At 46.5% G+C, this 16,981-nt stretch overlaps 1 protein-coding gene across 1 annotated transcript in view; it reads right to left on the bottom strand.

Moving 5' to 3' along the window:
• Positions 1-918: 918 nt before the first annotated feature.
• Positions 919-16,981, bottom strand: part of cfap299 (cilia and flagella associated protein 299) — a gene marked incomplete at both ends in the record, with an annotated part of 33,573 nt that continues 17,510 nt past the window's right edge. The window contains 3 exons of the mRNA XM_080499916.1: positions 919-923; positions 1,071-1,204; positions 7,051-7,193. Coding sequence (XP_080356042.1) covers positions 919-923; positions 1,071-1,204; positions 7,051-7,193 — 282 coding nt within the window. The remainder of the gene's footprint in view (positions 924-1,070; positions 1,205-7,050; positions 7,194-16,981) is intronic.

The raw sequence follows: 16,981 nt of genomic DNA, 5'->3' as shown, positions 1-16,981 counted from the left end.
AGAGCAGGACTAACCAGGCCAGAGCAGGACCAACCAGGCTAGAGCAGGACCAACCAGGCTAGAGCAGGACCAACCAGGCTAGAGCAGGACTAACCAGGCCAGAGCAGGACCAACCAGGCTAGAGCAGGACCAACCAGGCTGGAGCAGGACCAACCAGGCTAGAGCAGGACCAACCAGGCCAGAGCAGGACCAACCAGGCCAGAGCAGGACCAACCAGGCCAGAGCAGGACCAACCAGGCTAGAGCAGGACCAACCAGGCCAGAGCAGGATATTGTACAGACCAGTTGATGGAAGAATCTCACTTCTCTTTCTGAATTCTGGGTGTCAGTATTTTGTTGATTGATTTATTATTTTCACATTTATCCTCGGTCACTTTCAACAGACACTTGAGCGCAGCAGCGTCTTTCTCGTTTGGACGACGACGATTTCCAAGGTGTTTTGTGCTAAAAGTGTCCGGTAAGAGTCAAACCTACTAACTAGTCAGAAATATAATAACTGAAGCCAGTTCTTCGTTGTAAAGCGCCTCCGTGACAGGAGACTAATAAAGGTCTGGTTTTTCTTTCAAATCAACATTTGAAAATGAATTTGGGGACGATGGGCGGAATACAAAAGGAGCCAATCGGTCAAAGTGACGTATTGTGCCGAGCCGAGCCGAGCCGAGTCGAGTCGAGTCGAGTCGAGCCGAGCCGGGCCGAGCGCAGATGGGTGATTTGCTGCGTCTGGCTCCCTGCGCCTCTTGTGTGTTTTTTAATAGACTGCCTCGTTGGGGCGGTGCTCAACCACAGCTGGAACGCCGCTGGCATTCCGGCACCGCGGCCTCAGGAACGCCGCCCCCCCGGCAGCGTCCAAAATAGTCCGGGAAGCGCCGAGCGGCTCGCCGACCCGGAGCGACGGCAGGTAGAGGCGGGAAGAGGGAGCTCACGCTGGTGGGAGGGGAAGTTTAATATGTCAGTTTTCTCACCGTGACGCGAGAACCCTCCTCTCTTGGTTCCGTGGAAATTGAGGTTCTTCTCAAGCGTAGAACCGACGTTCATTATTATTAGAACGACGCGATATTATTAAAAACCAACCAACCCGGGGATCCACGCTGAGGAGCTTCTTGTCCTTCTTGCTCTTGAAGAGGAGGCCGCTCACGTCTTCGTACACCACCTGGAAGTTGGCGCTGGAGTTGGAGGCGGAGGTCTGGGTCTTCCAGTTGTAGTAGCTGTCGGAGGAAAATCGTCGACGCAGTTTATTCAGAATGAGCGTCTGGCGAGGAGGAGAACGCTTCACAACCGGCTTAAACCAGCGTCTCCACGTGCTTCCTGGGCGTGGGTCATGTGATCGCGTCGCAAAGCATCATGGGATGGATCCGACTGAACGGGTGCAGACGGATTTCAGGTTTTCATTACCTGCAAGCCACAATCGTCACGATTACAAGAAATGATTCCATATAATACGAGTTTCACTTTCTGAAACGACGGTTTTTAAAAAAATGTTTTCACGATATCAATTTTGGTGTTTGATTTGGTTTATTCAGCGCAGCGTCATGGGATTGTAGCGCCAACTATGGGCCAAGGTGAGCAACACCCTGCAGCAGACTGTGAAAAGAACAAACACATGATTATCTTGTCCACTGCCTGAATTCTAACTCATATCGTCAGTTTTATGTCCAAAACTTCTAATGGCTCTGCCGCTGCATATTTATTGATCTTGCTTTTATCTCCTGCTTATTTCTATGTGCCCATGTTCCGTTCTGTGTTTTACTTTATGTCTTATACACAGATATTTTTATATTTTACTTTTATTTCTATTTTCTTGTATTTTATAATATTCGTATGTACCAGATTGCTGCAACAAGACAATTTCCCTTCGGGGATGAATAAAGTAATTATCTATCTATCTATCTATCTATCTATCTAAAACGTCTCCACCGGGTTCTTCATCGTACAGGATTCTCTGCTTTTATTTATTTATTTGTTTTGGCACCTAAAGAGTGTGTTATGTGGACTTCTGCGCCGGGACGCCGAGGCCAGACCTGGCACGGCTGCGCCGCATTCTTTGCGGCCGTGGCCGAGGGGGAGGAGGGACGGGACGGGACGGCGAGTCCTGCAGTGGGAGGTTGAGGGCACCGAGTGGGCACAAGTTCCAGCATCTGCTCCCTCTTAGTGGCAACCACACTGGGTGTTATTCTTCCAAATGGAGATGAAGGAGGGGGGAGGGGGGGGTGGGGGGGGGGGGTATGGGGGGGGGCAGTGAGCCACCGAAAGATGTCGAATAGCAAGTTTAAATAAAAAAATACAGTCTCACACAGATGTAATTCGGATCAAAATGCAGTTCCATGAAACAGATTGTACCGTTGGATCCGGACGTCCTGCGACAGACTGAAGGTTCAACACGGAACCGCTTTCAATCGGATTTATCAGACGTCCTTCGTGTTATCGGCTCTTTCGCCCAGACGGAAGTTAAACATGGGAGTTCCACAGGAACATCTCATTAACCCGCAGTGCTTCGGAGATGGTTAAACCTCTATGGTACCGAAGGGCTAAAGTTCCACCGTGACGAACCTTTGGAGTCGTTTCCGATCGGGACGTGTCCTTTTAACTCCCACGTTAAACTAATCTATTACTTTAATCGTCACGCCTCCAGACTGACCCATGCATTTCTTACTTCTACACTGTATTAGTCTTTGAAAAGCCCCCAGATGTTCCAACATGCGGCCGAGAGTTCTTATGGAGGGAATTGAACTGCTCACATCTGTTCTGACAGTCTCGACGTCGACGATCCGGGACGAGAACCACCGGTACTCCAATAGTGAGTTTTATGTGTTAACGCCCCGAAGACTCAAACTAACGTAACCATGATCACCTAGCAGGAGTCCTGGGAGTCCTGGGAGTCCCGCCTTCAAACCTTCAGCAGGACCTTTAGCTGTGCTGTCCACTTGGACTCTGATCGGTTTTAATTGAGAATCGCTGGGCGGGTCCTCATGAAGCCCAGACCCGCGAAACAACACGTGATCTACTTTAAATGTGCGACAGTCTGCTGTAAAATCCTCTGTTAGCCAGAAAAAAAACTATGTCCAGCGTTTACCTTGAGGGTTTCAATCCTTCAATTTATATTTAATTTGTCATTACGCAGTAAATCGGTTATTCGGCTTCTCTTCTTCTTCTTCGTCTTTGTAGTTTAACGGCAGTTTGCATTCATAAAGTTGCTTTATCGCCATCTGCTGGTTCTATCTATCTTCACTGTTTCCCTTCTTCTTCTTCACTTCAGAGCAAGTCCATATCATTCCCATCGCTGAAAAAATTATTATTATAATCTTTTTTAACAAAAGTATAAATGCGACAAATTTTGTTTTTTGCTCCTGGTTTTCCTGAGCTGGAATCTTGCAGGTGGAGGTGGAGGTGGAGGTCCTGGTTGCACGCTGGCCCTTTCTTTTATTGTGGCGAGCCTAAAGACACACCTGGTCAATAGTACCTGCCGTCTCACCTCGGATTACTTCGTGGGTGTTTAATTGGAAAGGGACAGAAAAACTTCCAGAGTCTTTAATCCGCAGCTTGTTAAATCTTTTCTACAGGACGATTCGAAAGTCAAGTCAATCTTTGAATAATCCACGACTGACTGAATTCACTTCCATACCGCATGTCGCTGCATTGCAGTCCTGCTCGTTCTTAAAGTGACAGTAACCGTTTCCACGCTCAGACATAAAGCTACCATTATCTTACACTCCGAAACTTTCCAAATAATCAGAAATAGCATGAACTACAGATGACTTTGTACAACCTTTCTATGACCTTATTTATTCAATAATCAATTTTGTTTGGTTTATATGATTTTATGCCACGAATGGTTATTTGTTTGGATTTGTACCGTCGCCAATAATTCAATAAATAATCAAAATTCAAAATGTGTGGTTGAGCCTCATGTCGGTGGTCGTCCCGGTGGATCAGAACCAAAAACACGAGACCCCGAACTGGATGAAGGGAAGCTGACGGATGGAAGGAAATCTGAGCAATTGGACTTTTATTTGTTGTTGTCATATAACCTGACTTTCAACCGAAACGAGACTTTTTCCATCTATTTACGTCAAACCCACCAAGGACACACAGCAACACTGTTAATCCAGTAAATTAAATGTTAAACACCAGCTTTGACCCATTTCCCTCACTGTTTCTACACAAGGAAAAAAAAAAAAGAGGAGATTGTCGACCGTTTCACCCCGACGGTGGCAGGAAGCCTCTCGTTGACCCGGCGATCGAGCTGGAAGTTCAGCCAGCAGTTCCCTCGGGCCGCTCGCCGCTTGGCTGAACCCTGGAGAAACCCCCCCCCGAGCGGCGCCCGTTCCCAGTGGGCCGCCGCGCCGAGTCGTGTTCGCCCTCGCGCGATTTCTCGCACATCTCCGAAAACGTTCGCACCGTGTCACCAAACAAGGGCGTGTGGAATGTGGGAGCGACTTTGACCGCCGGCCATTTGCGGGCCGGCCTTAATGTACGCGACTCACCTCGCGGTACGAAAACGGCCTCCCGCGGGTTCAACTCTGGCCCCGGCGGGTCGGCGGTTCGTTCTGGAGTCGCGTGACCTTTACGCACGGACACATGTATGAAGACGGGGTGTGGAATTCACTTGACAGAGCACGTCTGCACACACACACACACACACACACACACACACACACACACACACACACACACACACCGACCCTAACCGCTGCTGCCCCTCCTCCCTTCACTGTCACTTTGATATGTGGACATGTGGGTTTGGGGGGAATCGAACCGCCGACACTGGGATGGCGAGTCAAACCCACTGCACCAACTCAGCCACAGGCACTTTGTGTGTGTTGGCAGAATGAACCCGTTGCCGGATTTAATCCAGTTGGATTCGCGATAAAGTTCTAAAGGAGTCGTATCGTCCAGCTTTTCAACACTTTCAGGGTCTCGTTAGTCTAAAAACCTTGTATTCAAAGTTTCTCGCTTTTCCATCCATTAGAATATTGGACCACAGGAGCTGCATTCAGAATCTGCTGTGTCTGTGTGAGCTGGACTGGCTCCGCCCACACACACGCCCATCTATGGGAAGAGGAAGGAAGTACTTCCTCTCGTGGCGCCATGTGCCAGAGCAGAGCTGACTGATTGTGGGACGAGTCAAAGGGGGGAGGAGCCTACCTTGATTGTGATTGGCTGAACCCCTGATGACACTGTATAGGGTTTGACTTCTGATTGGCTGGTTGGAGCAAGACACTTTTTAAACCTGGAACAAGCCGGGGAGAGAGGTTCCAGGTGTGGAGACGATTTTTACTGCTGGAAAACTATTCAAATATGATTTTTGCATAATATGACCCTTTTAGACTAAGTTTTCAATACACATTCAAACTAAGTGTAAGAAAATCTAATCTAATATATACAACATCTAACCCTCCACTGCACACTGCCCCCGACTTCATACAGCTTGAATTATTTTTTTTTAATATAATTGTATATTCTATATGATGGAAGATCACCACAGAAATTGTGTAAAATGTCCATTTGTATGAGATTGTAAAAGAAAACCTGTGTTTGTGTTTTAACACAATTCGGTTCACATGATCTCTGTAGTAGGATGTTATGATCAGTGGAGTCAAAAGAACCACTGAGATCCAACAGGACCAGCACAGAGACCAGTTCCTTGTCTGAGGAGACCTTTAGCAACTTTGAGTTATAAAATAGCTGGAAAAGTGTGTGCTAAAGTAAAGTGGAGACTTTCGACATCAATGAAAGAGAAATGAACTTTAAGCTCGTACGACGGAACAAATCCACGCGGAAATATCGAGCACGTTCGCTGATTTGGGTCGTATATTGTTAATAACTGTGGCTCACGTGGAAAAATAAACTATTTTGGCTGCGGCGCAACAAGTTAAATCGGCCGTTTGCTGCAGGAAGTTCCTAATTTGTTGTGGATTATTTTCGTGATCCGTTTCTTGTCGTCCTCCAGACTGATTGGCTCGGCGCTCCTCCAGATGTCTGGGACTCGAAGCTTCCAGACCTTCTGTCGAGCTTCTGTCCTCCAGACTCGCGTTTCCTCGACAAACGTCAGATCGAGACACGAGTCAGAGCGACGCACCATATTTGATATTTTTCTACATGCGACTGCTTCGTCATTTTACGTGATAAAACACCGGAGGAAGCGCCTCCGTCTTTCTTTCCTTCATTCTCTTTCTTCTTTCCGTCGTCGAGATTTTGTCGGCTCGTATTTAACAACCGCTTGAAAAATTGGATCGACACGCTGACCTGTGTTGCCAGATATGTCGGGTATCCCCCGTTTAGGGAGTCAAATTCTCTCGCGTTTCTGTGTTTACGGCGTGTTCTATATCGCACATAAAATAGGTTTAGGCTTTTAGCATGATTCCTACACAGGCTTTATGGAGGTGTGTGTTTTACGTCGTTTTAGGCTGGAAACAGTGAGTCTGGCAACCCTGGTGGCCGACTGGCTCGGCGGCCATATTTAAGTCGGTCTACGGCCTCTTCTGCGCTCTGGGGCTGGAAACCGTCGTGTCACCGATCATGTTCACACGGTGGTCTGATAAAATGTAATGTGAATAATCCAAAAAAGCCACAAAACAAGAAATCGGATGGACGTGAACGACTGAACAGCTGACGTCTCTCACGAGATCCTCCTCGACGTGGATCTGAACCGGACTGCAGATCTACGGGTTAACAGTCACGTTTTACATCGGTATAAAGTCTTCAGTGAATTGTTGTGAAAAACAAGCCTCAAATATTGAGTTGGATTCTGAGATCATAAGCCCCGGACGGCGTTGCGGTGGTCAGCCGTCTCGTCTTGCGGCGAGGAGGTCGTGGGCCTCGAACCCCCAGTCGGGCCTTTCTGTGTGGAGTTTGCATGCTCCTTTGTTGAAATCCGTTCCGCGTGTTTTACCGAGGCCGCGGCCGCCGGACGTTCCGGCGCAATGCGGCCCCGTTTCATTTGGTACGTCGGTCCGACTCCGCGGCGCTCGATAATAAGATTTCCACGCTTGATCAGACGTTCCCCTCGACGACCGTGGACGGGTTGCGAGTGAAGAGAGAGAGAGAGACTCACCATAAATCTGAGCGTCCTGGCATCAGCCTCTTCTTTCCACTGAAATACGCTTCGAAATCTTGGGTCCTGAGTCTGTGGGCGTAGTCTATATAGCCAGACACTTCCTGTCCAAGAGTATTATAATCCCTTATGAAAATGACAGACTGTGGAGAGAAGAGAAGAAGGAAAGGTCTGCGTGGAGAACGCTTGTCTGTCCATCGTCTGACTGGACGTCATTACTGAAGGAACCTTCAGTAATGACGTCCACCGACAGTCACTGCAGCCGCCGTTCTTCCCCCACGCGGCCGCGGCCGAGCCTCACGATCTGAACCCTTCGCTCCAAAACATGGAACTGCAAATAGTTCCAATTCTAAAACAGCAACTTTCAATACATCCTTGTCGTGCGGCGCATGTCAAGGATGTAATGAGAGGCGTCGTCTTCATTTTCTTGTGTGAGATATTCATATTCAAGACGAGTTCAAGCTCAATCTGCTGGGATTTTTTTTTTTTTTTTTTTTTAAACTAGCTGCGGTTCAGAAAAGCTTTGGGCCTTTTTGCTCTTCGCTGTTTGCATTTTCTCCCTGTGCTCGTTTCCCCTCAGTCCTCCAGCTTCAGCAGCACAACTATGTGTTTCTCACGTCCATCTGAAGTCTGCAGCTACATTACATCGTCTTTCGGATTCTTTGGCAGAAGATTTAAAAAAAACAAAACAAGAAACATCTAAAATGGTAAAAAAAAAAAAAAAGCTGGAACCAAAAGGAACATAAGAATGGTGACAACAGCTAAAGTTTTTAAAAAGTTATAAAGGCTAAAACAGCTCGTGTGTGTGTGGTTGTGTGTGTGTGTCCGTGTGTGTGTGTGTGTGTGTACAGTAGCACCGTGTGATTCCAGAATCTTCCCCTGTGGGTCGATTCAGACTCGAGTCGCATCGAAGCACTTGGACGGAAAACAGAGCTTCTTTCTCTCGGCTGCTTAAACGTTTCAACAGACACTCTCAGGTTCACAGCTGGCTGTGTGTGTGTGTGTGTGTGTGTGTGTGTGTGTGTGTGTGTGTGTGTGTGTGTGTGTGTGTGTGTGTGTGTGTGTGTGTGTGTGTGTGAGTGTGTGTGTGTTCTCTCAGGTTCTATCAACAGAAGACACAAAGTGCTCCTGCTGGTTTTATCAGTCCTGATCGATCAAGAGGAGCTCGTCGCCGCGGCAACCAGACCTGCAGAGGCGGCAGCCATGTTTGTCGAGTTCAAAGTCAAAGGAAAAAAATGGGAAACTTTGGATTTTTTTTTTTCAAAATTCTGTGTGAAAATAAATGCTAAAAAGAGATGTGGAGGTTTTTAAAATGAGGTCGAGAATCTACATGAAGTTAACTGCACTTTGTTTTTACAAGGCTTTTCGTCCACTGAGCATCATTTAGCTTCAACTTTACCTCCATCCTCTCCTAAACCTCCATCCTCTACACCTCCCGAACCAACCTCCATCCTCTCCTGAACCTCCATCCTCTCCTGAATCAACTTCCATCCTCTCCTGAACCAACCTCCATCCTCTCCTGAACCAACCTCCATCCTCTCCTGAACCTCCATCCTCTCCTGTACCTCCATCCTCTCCTGAACCAACCTCCATCCTCTTCTGAACCTCCATCCTCTCCTGAACCTCCATCCTCTCCTGAATCAACTTCCATCCTCTCCTGAACCAACCTCCAACCTCTACACCTCCTGAACCAACCTCCATCGTCTCCTGAACCTCCATCCTCTGAACCTGCTGACCTTTAACCTTTAACCGCCTGCGGATCCAGCTTCAGTTCACTGTCCGTCTCTACTAGTGCAAAAGGTAAATCCTTCACTTGAGGTGGAGGCCAGTCGGAACCTCCGTGAACACAAGAAACACGACTGAAAACACACAAATTAAGTTTAATTTTTTTGCCACGGTCAATTAGGCACACGTGAGAACTGGACCGTTGAGCTTTTGGACCAAGAGGCAGAGTGGGTCTGAGAGGTGGGCCTCATCCTGCCACCCTCATCAGGTTTGAGTTGCTTAAAGCTTGGCGTTGCGATTTCTGGGCTGCAGATTAAGTGAGAGCAGCTCCACGCTCGCTGCACGGCCGATCACTTCCAGATGGTCCCAGAGACACAAACATCTCAGACAGCTGATTTCTGGCAGTGACGTCACTGAGCAGAGACCAGGCCTCAGGACCCGGACCACCCTCATCCAACAGCTGAAGGTCAGAGGTCACCGCTGGCTGCTCTGCCAGGGAGCAGCTGTCTGCAGGCCAGAGAGAGAGAGAGAGAGAGAGGGAGAGAGAGAGAGAGAGAGAATGGTGCAGCAGCCTCACGTCCTCCACACTTGATTCTATTGATCATCTGCAGATAAAAGCAACACCTCAGAGGAGGACAGCTCCGCGGTGTAATGAACAATATGAACATTAAAGAAGTCAGAACGAAAACTGGAGACGAAATAGTAACCAAGTCACGTAGAAGTAATTCAAACAGCCTGAAGATAGTTTGTTATTATATTAAAAAAAGCCCTCCACAAAACTCCAACTGCCTACTCTTCCTCCTTCGTAGAACAAAATTCTTGTTTCGTACCTTAACCGTACGTTTCTCTTCAGTTTCTCTTCAGTTTCTCTTCAGTGCTGTAGCCAGGCTAACAAAAATGCGCAACTCTGTCGAACCTCACATCCACTTTGACCAGTGGAAACTTCTTTAATGTCAAAAATTCTAACTATTAAGGATTCAATTAAAGACTAAATGACCAACCACGTCTTCACACTTGTCAATAGAACCCGAAGCTATCAGCCGTGGCTTCATCGAAAACCAAAAACACGACTGTTCAACCCAATCCCAACTAAACTGTTTAAAGACATTTTCCCCCTGATTATTAACCAATCAGCCGATCTTGATCCGGCTGCGTGACCATTTATGTACATAACAACCTATTAAGAGTCTTTCCTGTCGTAGCAGAGAGACTGTGGTTCATAAATGAGTGGAAATAAGCCGTAATTGTCTCGTTTTCACATATTTGTATATTCCCATAAAAAGAAGTGACACTCTTTATGGGACGCATACTTTAAAGATTTTCTCGGTAGAGCAACATGTGATGTGTCTAAATACAGGTAATTCCATCAGTGTTGCATACCCATGAAGAAAAACCAAACAATATCACAACGCAGCATGAATATGAGAAAGTGTTTCTTCACAGGGTGTTTTCATCCACAACCTCGATAAGACCCAACTTTTACATGTGAGTCATGCAACATGATATCATGAGATGGATCACACTTCAAAATGATCAACATTTGAAACATTCATGTACCATCTTTTCTCATCTTCTAGAACATTGTTCGTCAGCTGTTGTTTACCACTGTCAGAGCGGTTTGATAAAAAAAACAAAAAACAAAAAAGCAAACCCACCACCAGTTGAAGCGAGAGTGTGTGCCTGTGTGTGGGAAAGTGCAACTCTGCGGTGTTACACTGAAGTAAACATCAGGGGGTTTGTAGGGCGAGTCAAAGAAGAAGAAGAAGAAGAAGAAGAAGAAAAAAACAAAAAAACCTAAAGACGTTTGGACGAATGAGCTTTTAGGAGGATTTAACTTCGAGTAATTCAAGGTAGTCCTCGTAATGCTCGTGTGTATTCAGGTGAAAAGTCCACCTAATCCACCTATAACACACACACACACACACACACACACACACACACACACACACACACACACACACACACACACACACACACTGCTCCTCTCCTATTCCCCCGGCCCCTCACCTCGGTCCCTGGGAACAGTCTTGCAGTGTCAGGGAGCCGTGCAGGTGTGTTGCGGTGTCAGCTGTCGTTGTGTTTATTATTGGTGGGCTTCACTTCAGGAGGATTCTCAGGCCATCACTAACAACTGTGTAAATCTGTTAGAGTAAAGAAAACACGCTGTACTACAGGAATGTTTTCTGTGGGAGCCCATTTTCTGCAGTGGAATGCCTGCCCTACGTGTGTGTGTGTGTGTGTGTGTGTGTGTGTGTGTGTGTGTGTGTGTGTGTGTGTGTGTGTTCACCCTGGAATGATTAAAACAGAGTCAAGTTAAGTGCTTAGATACATGTTTGACCTCATCACTTTCCTTCCTGAAGATATGAAATGTATAAAAGCATTAAAGGAGTCACATTATCCTGCTTTTCAACACTTTCACAAAGTTCCATTGGTCCAACAACATTCTATTCAAAGTTTTTTTTACCATAAATCCAGCTTTTTCCTTGATTTTCCCTCCATTTGATATTTGGATCCTAGGAGCTGCATTCAGAATCTGCTGTGTCTGTGTGAGCTGGACTGGCTCCGCCCACACACACAGGCCCATCTATGGGAAGATGGAGGAAGTACTTCCTCTCGTGGCGCCATGTGCCAGAGCAGAGCTGCCTGATTGTGGGAGGAGTCAAAGGGGGGAGGAGCCTACCTTGACTGTGATTGGCTAAACCCCCCCGATGACACTATATAGGGTTTGATTTCTGATTGGCTGCTTGGAGCAACACACTTTTTAAAACCTGGAACAAGCCAGGAGAGAGAGGACACACTTTCTTCACTTCTGGGGCGTCGCTCCAGGTGTGGAGACGATTATTACTGCTGGAGAACTTTTAGAAAGTGAATTTTGCATCATATGAGCCCTTTAAAGGTTCAGTATCAGTAATAAACTGCTGTAAGTTTCAAACAGTTGTACACAAATATATACACATCATTGGGGTTCATTTTTCCCCACACACACTCATTGGTTTGAGTGCAGATAGTTCTCGAAGCGTTGACATTTCAGACGCAGTTCTCATGCAGTTTACAATCTTGTTGTTCATCCATGAGAGAGAGAGAGAGAGAGAGAGAGAGAAAAACCTCCCAAACACTTCGTTTCCTGCTTTTTTTTCTTTTTTGTTCTCATCGCCGCAACACGTTCGAATGTGTTACGCATGCAATACGGACGGAGGTCATCAAACGGCATTCGCCTTTCTTTCAGTTTATAATTAAAGGGCGTGTCTCTCAGACAGATGTCTTGGCACCGAGCGCAGAGCCGGAGCAGGTGTCCTCTCCTATCGAGCGTTCTAAATACCGACGGTGGACAGCTACGCCCAGTGAGGTTAGCCGCGAGGGCAGCGCGACCGCTGCCAAATACCGAAGGGGGGAAAGCGGCTCCATCAATCGGCCCGACGGAGGGAGGGGAGGCGAGGCGAGGCAAGGCTCGCTCAACCCTTGGCTGCACCGGGCCTCCGTCTTTTTAGGGAACCCGCCAGAAAAGCCACCGCCACAAAATAAGTGGCTTGAACCCACACACTTGAAATTACAGGGCGCCTAAAATCAGAAAATGCTTCCCTGCTTTTTGCAATTGATGTCCTTAAAAAAATTCTATTAAAACCTCCTTCGCTTGGCTCGGCGGGCTTCGGTACTTTTCCTCCGCGTTGCATCAGTTTTACGACGGCTGGAGTTGTTGTCCGGAGAGGTTTTTCTTCGTCGCTCCGGGGTGATTACGTGAACAAACAGGAACACCGCGGCTTCGGTGCTTTCTTTCATCTCAGGCACTTCATGGAAACCGTGTCCTGTAAAGCTCACACTTCTCACATCGAAGTCGTACCATAGAACTCGTGGATGTACTGATTTGTTGACGCAGACGGCCATTTTCGGTTGTCGACTCCGATTCTAATGGAAAGTATCAATGAAAGATACCGACTGTAACATACAATTTAACTTTAACCTTAATTGTTAAGAGCTTACAAGATGCATTTACAGTTAAAAGCTCAAACAGACTTGAATGAAAAGTTGCATTGCTCTTGAAATGAGGGCAACTCTTGTCCATTGACGGCATGAATCATAAAAAACAGCGTCTGAAACCAACCTTCCTCCTGGTCTGCTCACATTGAAATGGGAGTTTGATTATGTGTAATTAAACACTCAAAGTAATGCTTATCACCTCAACAGGTCAGTTTCAATGTCAAAAACTATATGCAGCTTTTATTAAAAAAAAAAAGAAGTTTTGGAAATATTGCTGGAAAACAAATCACAGGTGGAAGCAGTGAAATGTGAATTTCACGTTCCCTGTGTTACATTTGTGGGTTAATTTATTGGCTGAGTTCCTTAGTGAGGAAGTCATATTTCTGGAACCTGCTAATTTTTACCTTCGCCAACTAAAGTTGGGCGACTGAAGTTTGCCGAGAAGGTTATGCTTTTGTCTGCTTGTATTTATTTATTGGTATGTATGTATTTTACCAACCTTTCGCAAAAAAAAACAAAAACGACTGACCCGAATTAGATGAAATTTTCAGGGATGATTCTTCATCACCTCAGGATCAATTGATTAGATTTTGGGACGTTAACGTTAAACCGTCTTCAAATAAATCCCAAAAAACTGTGAAAAAAATGGTCCCACACAAAGCGGATGAGAGAGGCGCCACAAAGGAGATCAGCGTCTGTTGCCATGGAGACGCTTCCCCACTCAGTGCTCCGCTCAGTGATGTAGCTGCCCGACCTAACTGGTGAGCATCGATATGAGCTAACGGCTAACATGGTAGCGATGCTAACGTGGTTCCCGCAAACAAAATGTGGCCTTTTGAACCTCTGCGCTCTACCGAGTGTAGCTCTAGGTTACAATGTTTACTGCAGCTAAGTGACCTCCTCTCCTCTCCTCTCCTCCATCTCCTCTGCTCTCCTCTGTTCTCCTCTCCTCTCCTCTCCTGTCCTCTCCCCTCCTCCATCTCCTCTCCTCTCCTCTCCTGTCCTCTCCCCTCCTCCATCTCCTCTCCTCTCCTCTCCTGTCCTCTCCCCTCCTCTCATCTCCTCTCCTCTCCTCTCCTCTCTGCTTCTCTCCTCTCCTCCATCTCCTCTCCTCTCCTCTCCCCTCCTCCATCTCCTCTCATGTCCTCTCCTCTCCTCTCCTCTCCTGTCCTCTCCCCTCCTCCATCTCCTCTCCTGTCCTCTCCCCTCCTCCATCTCCTCTCCTCTCCTCTCCTGTCCTCTCCCCTCCTCTCATCTCCTCTCCTCTCCTCTCTTCTCCTCCATCTCTGGGTCTGGTTCTCCACAACCTCCAAGTCCAGTTTGACAGGTTACTTCCTGTCGAAAGGAATTGTTTTTAATTTCCACCGTCTGGCTTATGTGGAATTGTTGTTTTTTTTTTGTTTGTTTGTTTTTTTCTCGAAACGACCGTGTCGTTTCCTCGGTGCTACAGAAATCAAACCGAACTGAAACCGTCCAGCTCCGTTCCCCTACAAACTGAAAAGACGTCGAGGTTCTGCTCGCCGCAAAGTCGAAAAAACGACCAAAAAACAAAAACGTGCTTCGATTAGCAAATCAGCTGCGTGCCTGAATCCGGGGAGGAATTCTGGCCTGAAATATGTCACAGCAGAAATGGGGCCCAGAACGCCGCCTCAGCCCCGGATCTCAGACACCAAACTGACCAGGCGGAGTGTATCTTTACTCTCCGTTCACTCCTACGGTCATTCTCCACATTCCTCTGGCTTTTAAATTACCGGTGGGAAGAGCGATACAAGTTTAGCCTGGAATATATGTGAACGCTGCGCCGGAGTGGCCTGTTCTCATCAATCTGCAAAGGGAAATAGAAGAAAGAAAGGAAAGAGAAAAAGGGATTATGGAGTCATTTACTCTGTGGAGACTTCGAATGGCTCTTGTTTTATATCCTGTCTTGATTATGGGTCAAGTCTTTCATGTTCATGTCTTAAATTTGGTGTTTTTCTGTGTCAGCAGCCTTTTTTTCCGCAAACACACGAACACACACACACACACACACACACACACACACACACACACACACACACACACACACACACACACACACACACACACACACACACACACACACACACACACACACACACACACACACACACACACAGATAATCATAAACGCTATATCCAAACGGAGCCTTCTCATTGGCCGTCTCACAGTAAAGCCACTGGATCCCCGTCTGCCACCCACATGGGGGGGGGGACGGTGGAGAACGTTGACCAGCGAGAGCCGGGATTGGTTCTGTTGGGCCTCTCGGCCGTCCCGGGAGTCGTACCGAGTCGCAGTCTGAGTGAGCAGTCGTGACTCGTTTCCCCACAAACTCCAGCAGAACCGAGGACCCGGGTCGGTGGAGTGAACCGAGCTCAGTGTCTGACCCACAGTCAGAGCCTGGGGGGGGGGGGGGGGGGACAATTATCTGGTCAAATCAGAATGTCTCCTCTGCTGGACCGCTGTGGACCAAGCTCCCTCTAGTGGTTGGTTTGGAAATAACACATTGGAAATCATTATTTAAAATAGTTTTGGTTTCCGTTTGTGTTCACCAGTGCACGCACAAACTGCTGTCTGGTTCTGTCGAGTGCACCAGGACCAGGACCAGGACCAGTACCAGTACCAGGACCGGGACCGGGACCAGGACCAGGACCGGGACCAGGACCAGGACCAGGACCAGGACCACATGCCAGTTCACTAAAATTGTGTAAAGTATACAACTGTTTTGTGAAGCTAAACAAAGTATTGTCATAGGAAATGCCATGTTTGAACATAGTAAAGCATTCTTTTATCATCTGTAGCACAACTGTATGCGTTTGTTATTTTCTAAATGTGTTTACGCCGCATTCCTCAATAGAAGTGAATGTGGAGACCCATCCAATATGGCGGCCATGCGAAGGGTACAGTGAGGTGGCCAGTGGTTTAAAATAAAACAGCGGTTTGAATTAAATTAAATTAAATTAAATTAAATTAAATTAAATTAAATTAAATTAAATTAAATTAAATTAAATTAAGACACCAAACTGTGTTAAATGTATAAATAAAATAAAATAAAATAAAATAAAATAAAATAAAATAAAATAAAATGAAATGAAATGAAATGAAATGAAATGAAATGAAATGAAATGAAATGAAATAAAATAAAATCACCGTCCATCCAATGGGAGCCGTTTGGGGTTCAGAGTCTTAATCAGGGACAATTCAAGGTATAACCAAGGGGGAGATGGGGATTCAAACCGGCAACCTTCTGATTGAGAGACAACCACTCACAGACCAGACGATGGATTTACTCATCAGTGACCTGCTGAATTCTACCTTCATGTCCGTGGAAGCAGAGAACAGGGGATGAATGGAAGCACCGCGAACATTAATTTGAAGAGAACACATTTAGAGGAGGGATAAACTTTCTTTTATGTACAATGTTCCTTCTTTCTTTCAGAAAATGAAGTGATGCTTTTCACTCATTTCCTCTCAAGACCCACCGGTCCGACCTGACTGAGCGTCAGAATAAACATCTGTATTTACGCGACGACTGCCTTTTTTTTCTCTGCCTCTCGCCAACAGATGCTTTCATGGCGAGCGCGTCGAACCTCGTCTCGGCTGAAGCGACGCGGTGAAACCAGCGTGAGAGAAAAAGCTCCGACAACGAAACTCTGCTGCTTTTCTTTTCTCTGCTTTCAGTGGAGCTGCTCAGAATATGAACTGCAGTGTTTGTCCAGTAACTGTAGTCAGAAGTGTCTCCTCAAGCACGAGAGTGAAAACGGGGGCAAAATGCGGCGCTATTTCAGGTCCGTCCATCACCAGGATTAACCCTTCGCAGGGAGCTGAAGCACTGAAAGGAAAACCACCGCCTTCCCCTCGCCAGTCTTGTTAAAGCTATTTCAAGACTTCTCAAACATTTTCTTTGCAATGTTTTAGAGCATTTTGACGTCAGCATGAATAAAACTCAAAACTCTGCAATGAAACATGTTGAAATTACTTCAAATCTCTGACTTGAAACCCCCGGGGAACTCAAATCCTGGAAATCTCATAATCCAGAATATTGGCGCGTAAAATGTAAAATGACTAGAGATCCATTTACCTTAAAATATAATTGTACAATATTTGCGACGTGCAAAATGTCAAGTTTAAATTGAAGGTTTAAAGGCGTCGTCACCTGGTGTCCAGCCTCCATCTTCAACGGAAATTTGCAGGAAGTAAAAGTAATTTAATGCT

Source organism: Blennius ocellaris, assembly GCF_963422515.1.
Source record: "Blennius ocellaris genome assembly, chromosome: 7".
NCBI lineage: Eukaryota > Metazoa > Chordata > Actinopteri > Blenniiformes > Blenniidae > Blennius > Blennius ocellaris.
Note: the sequence above shows the minus strand (reverse complement) of the source record. Positions and strands in the feature narration are given on the sequence as shown.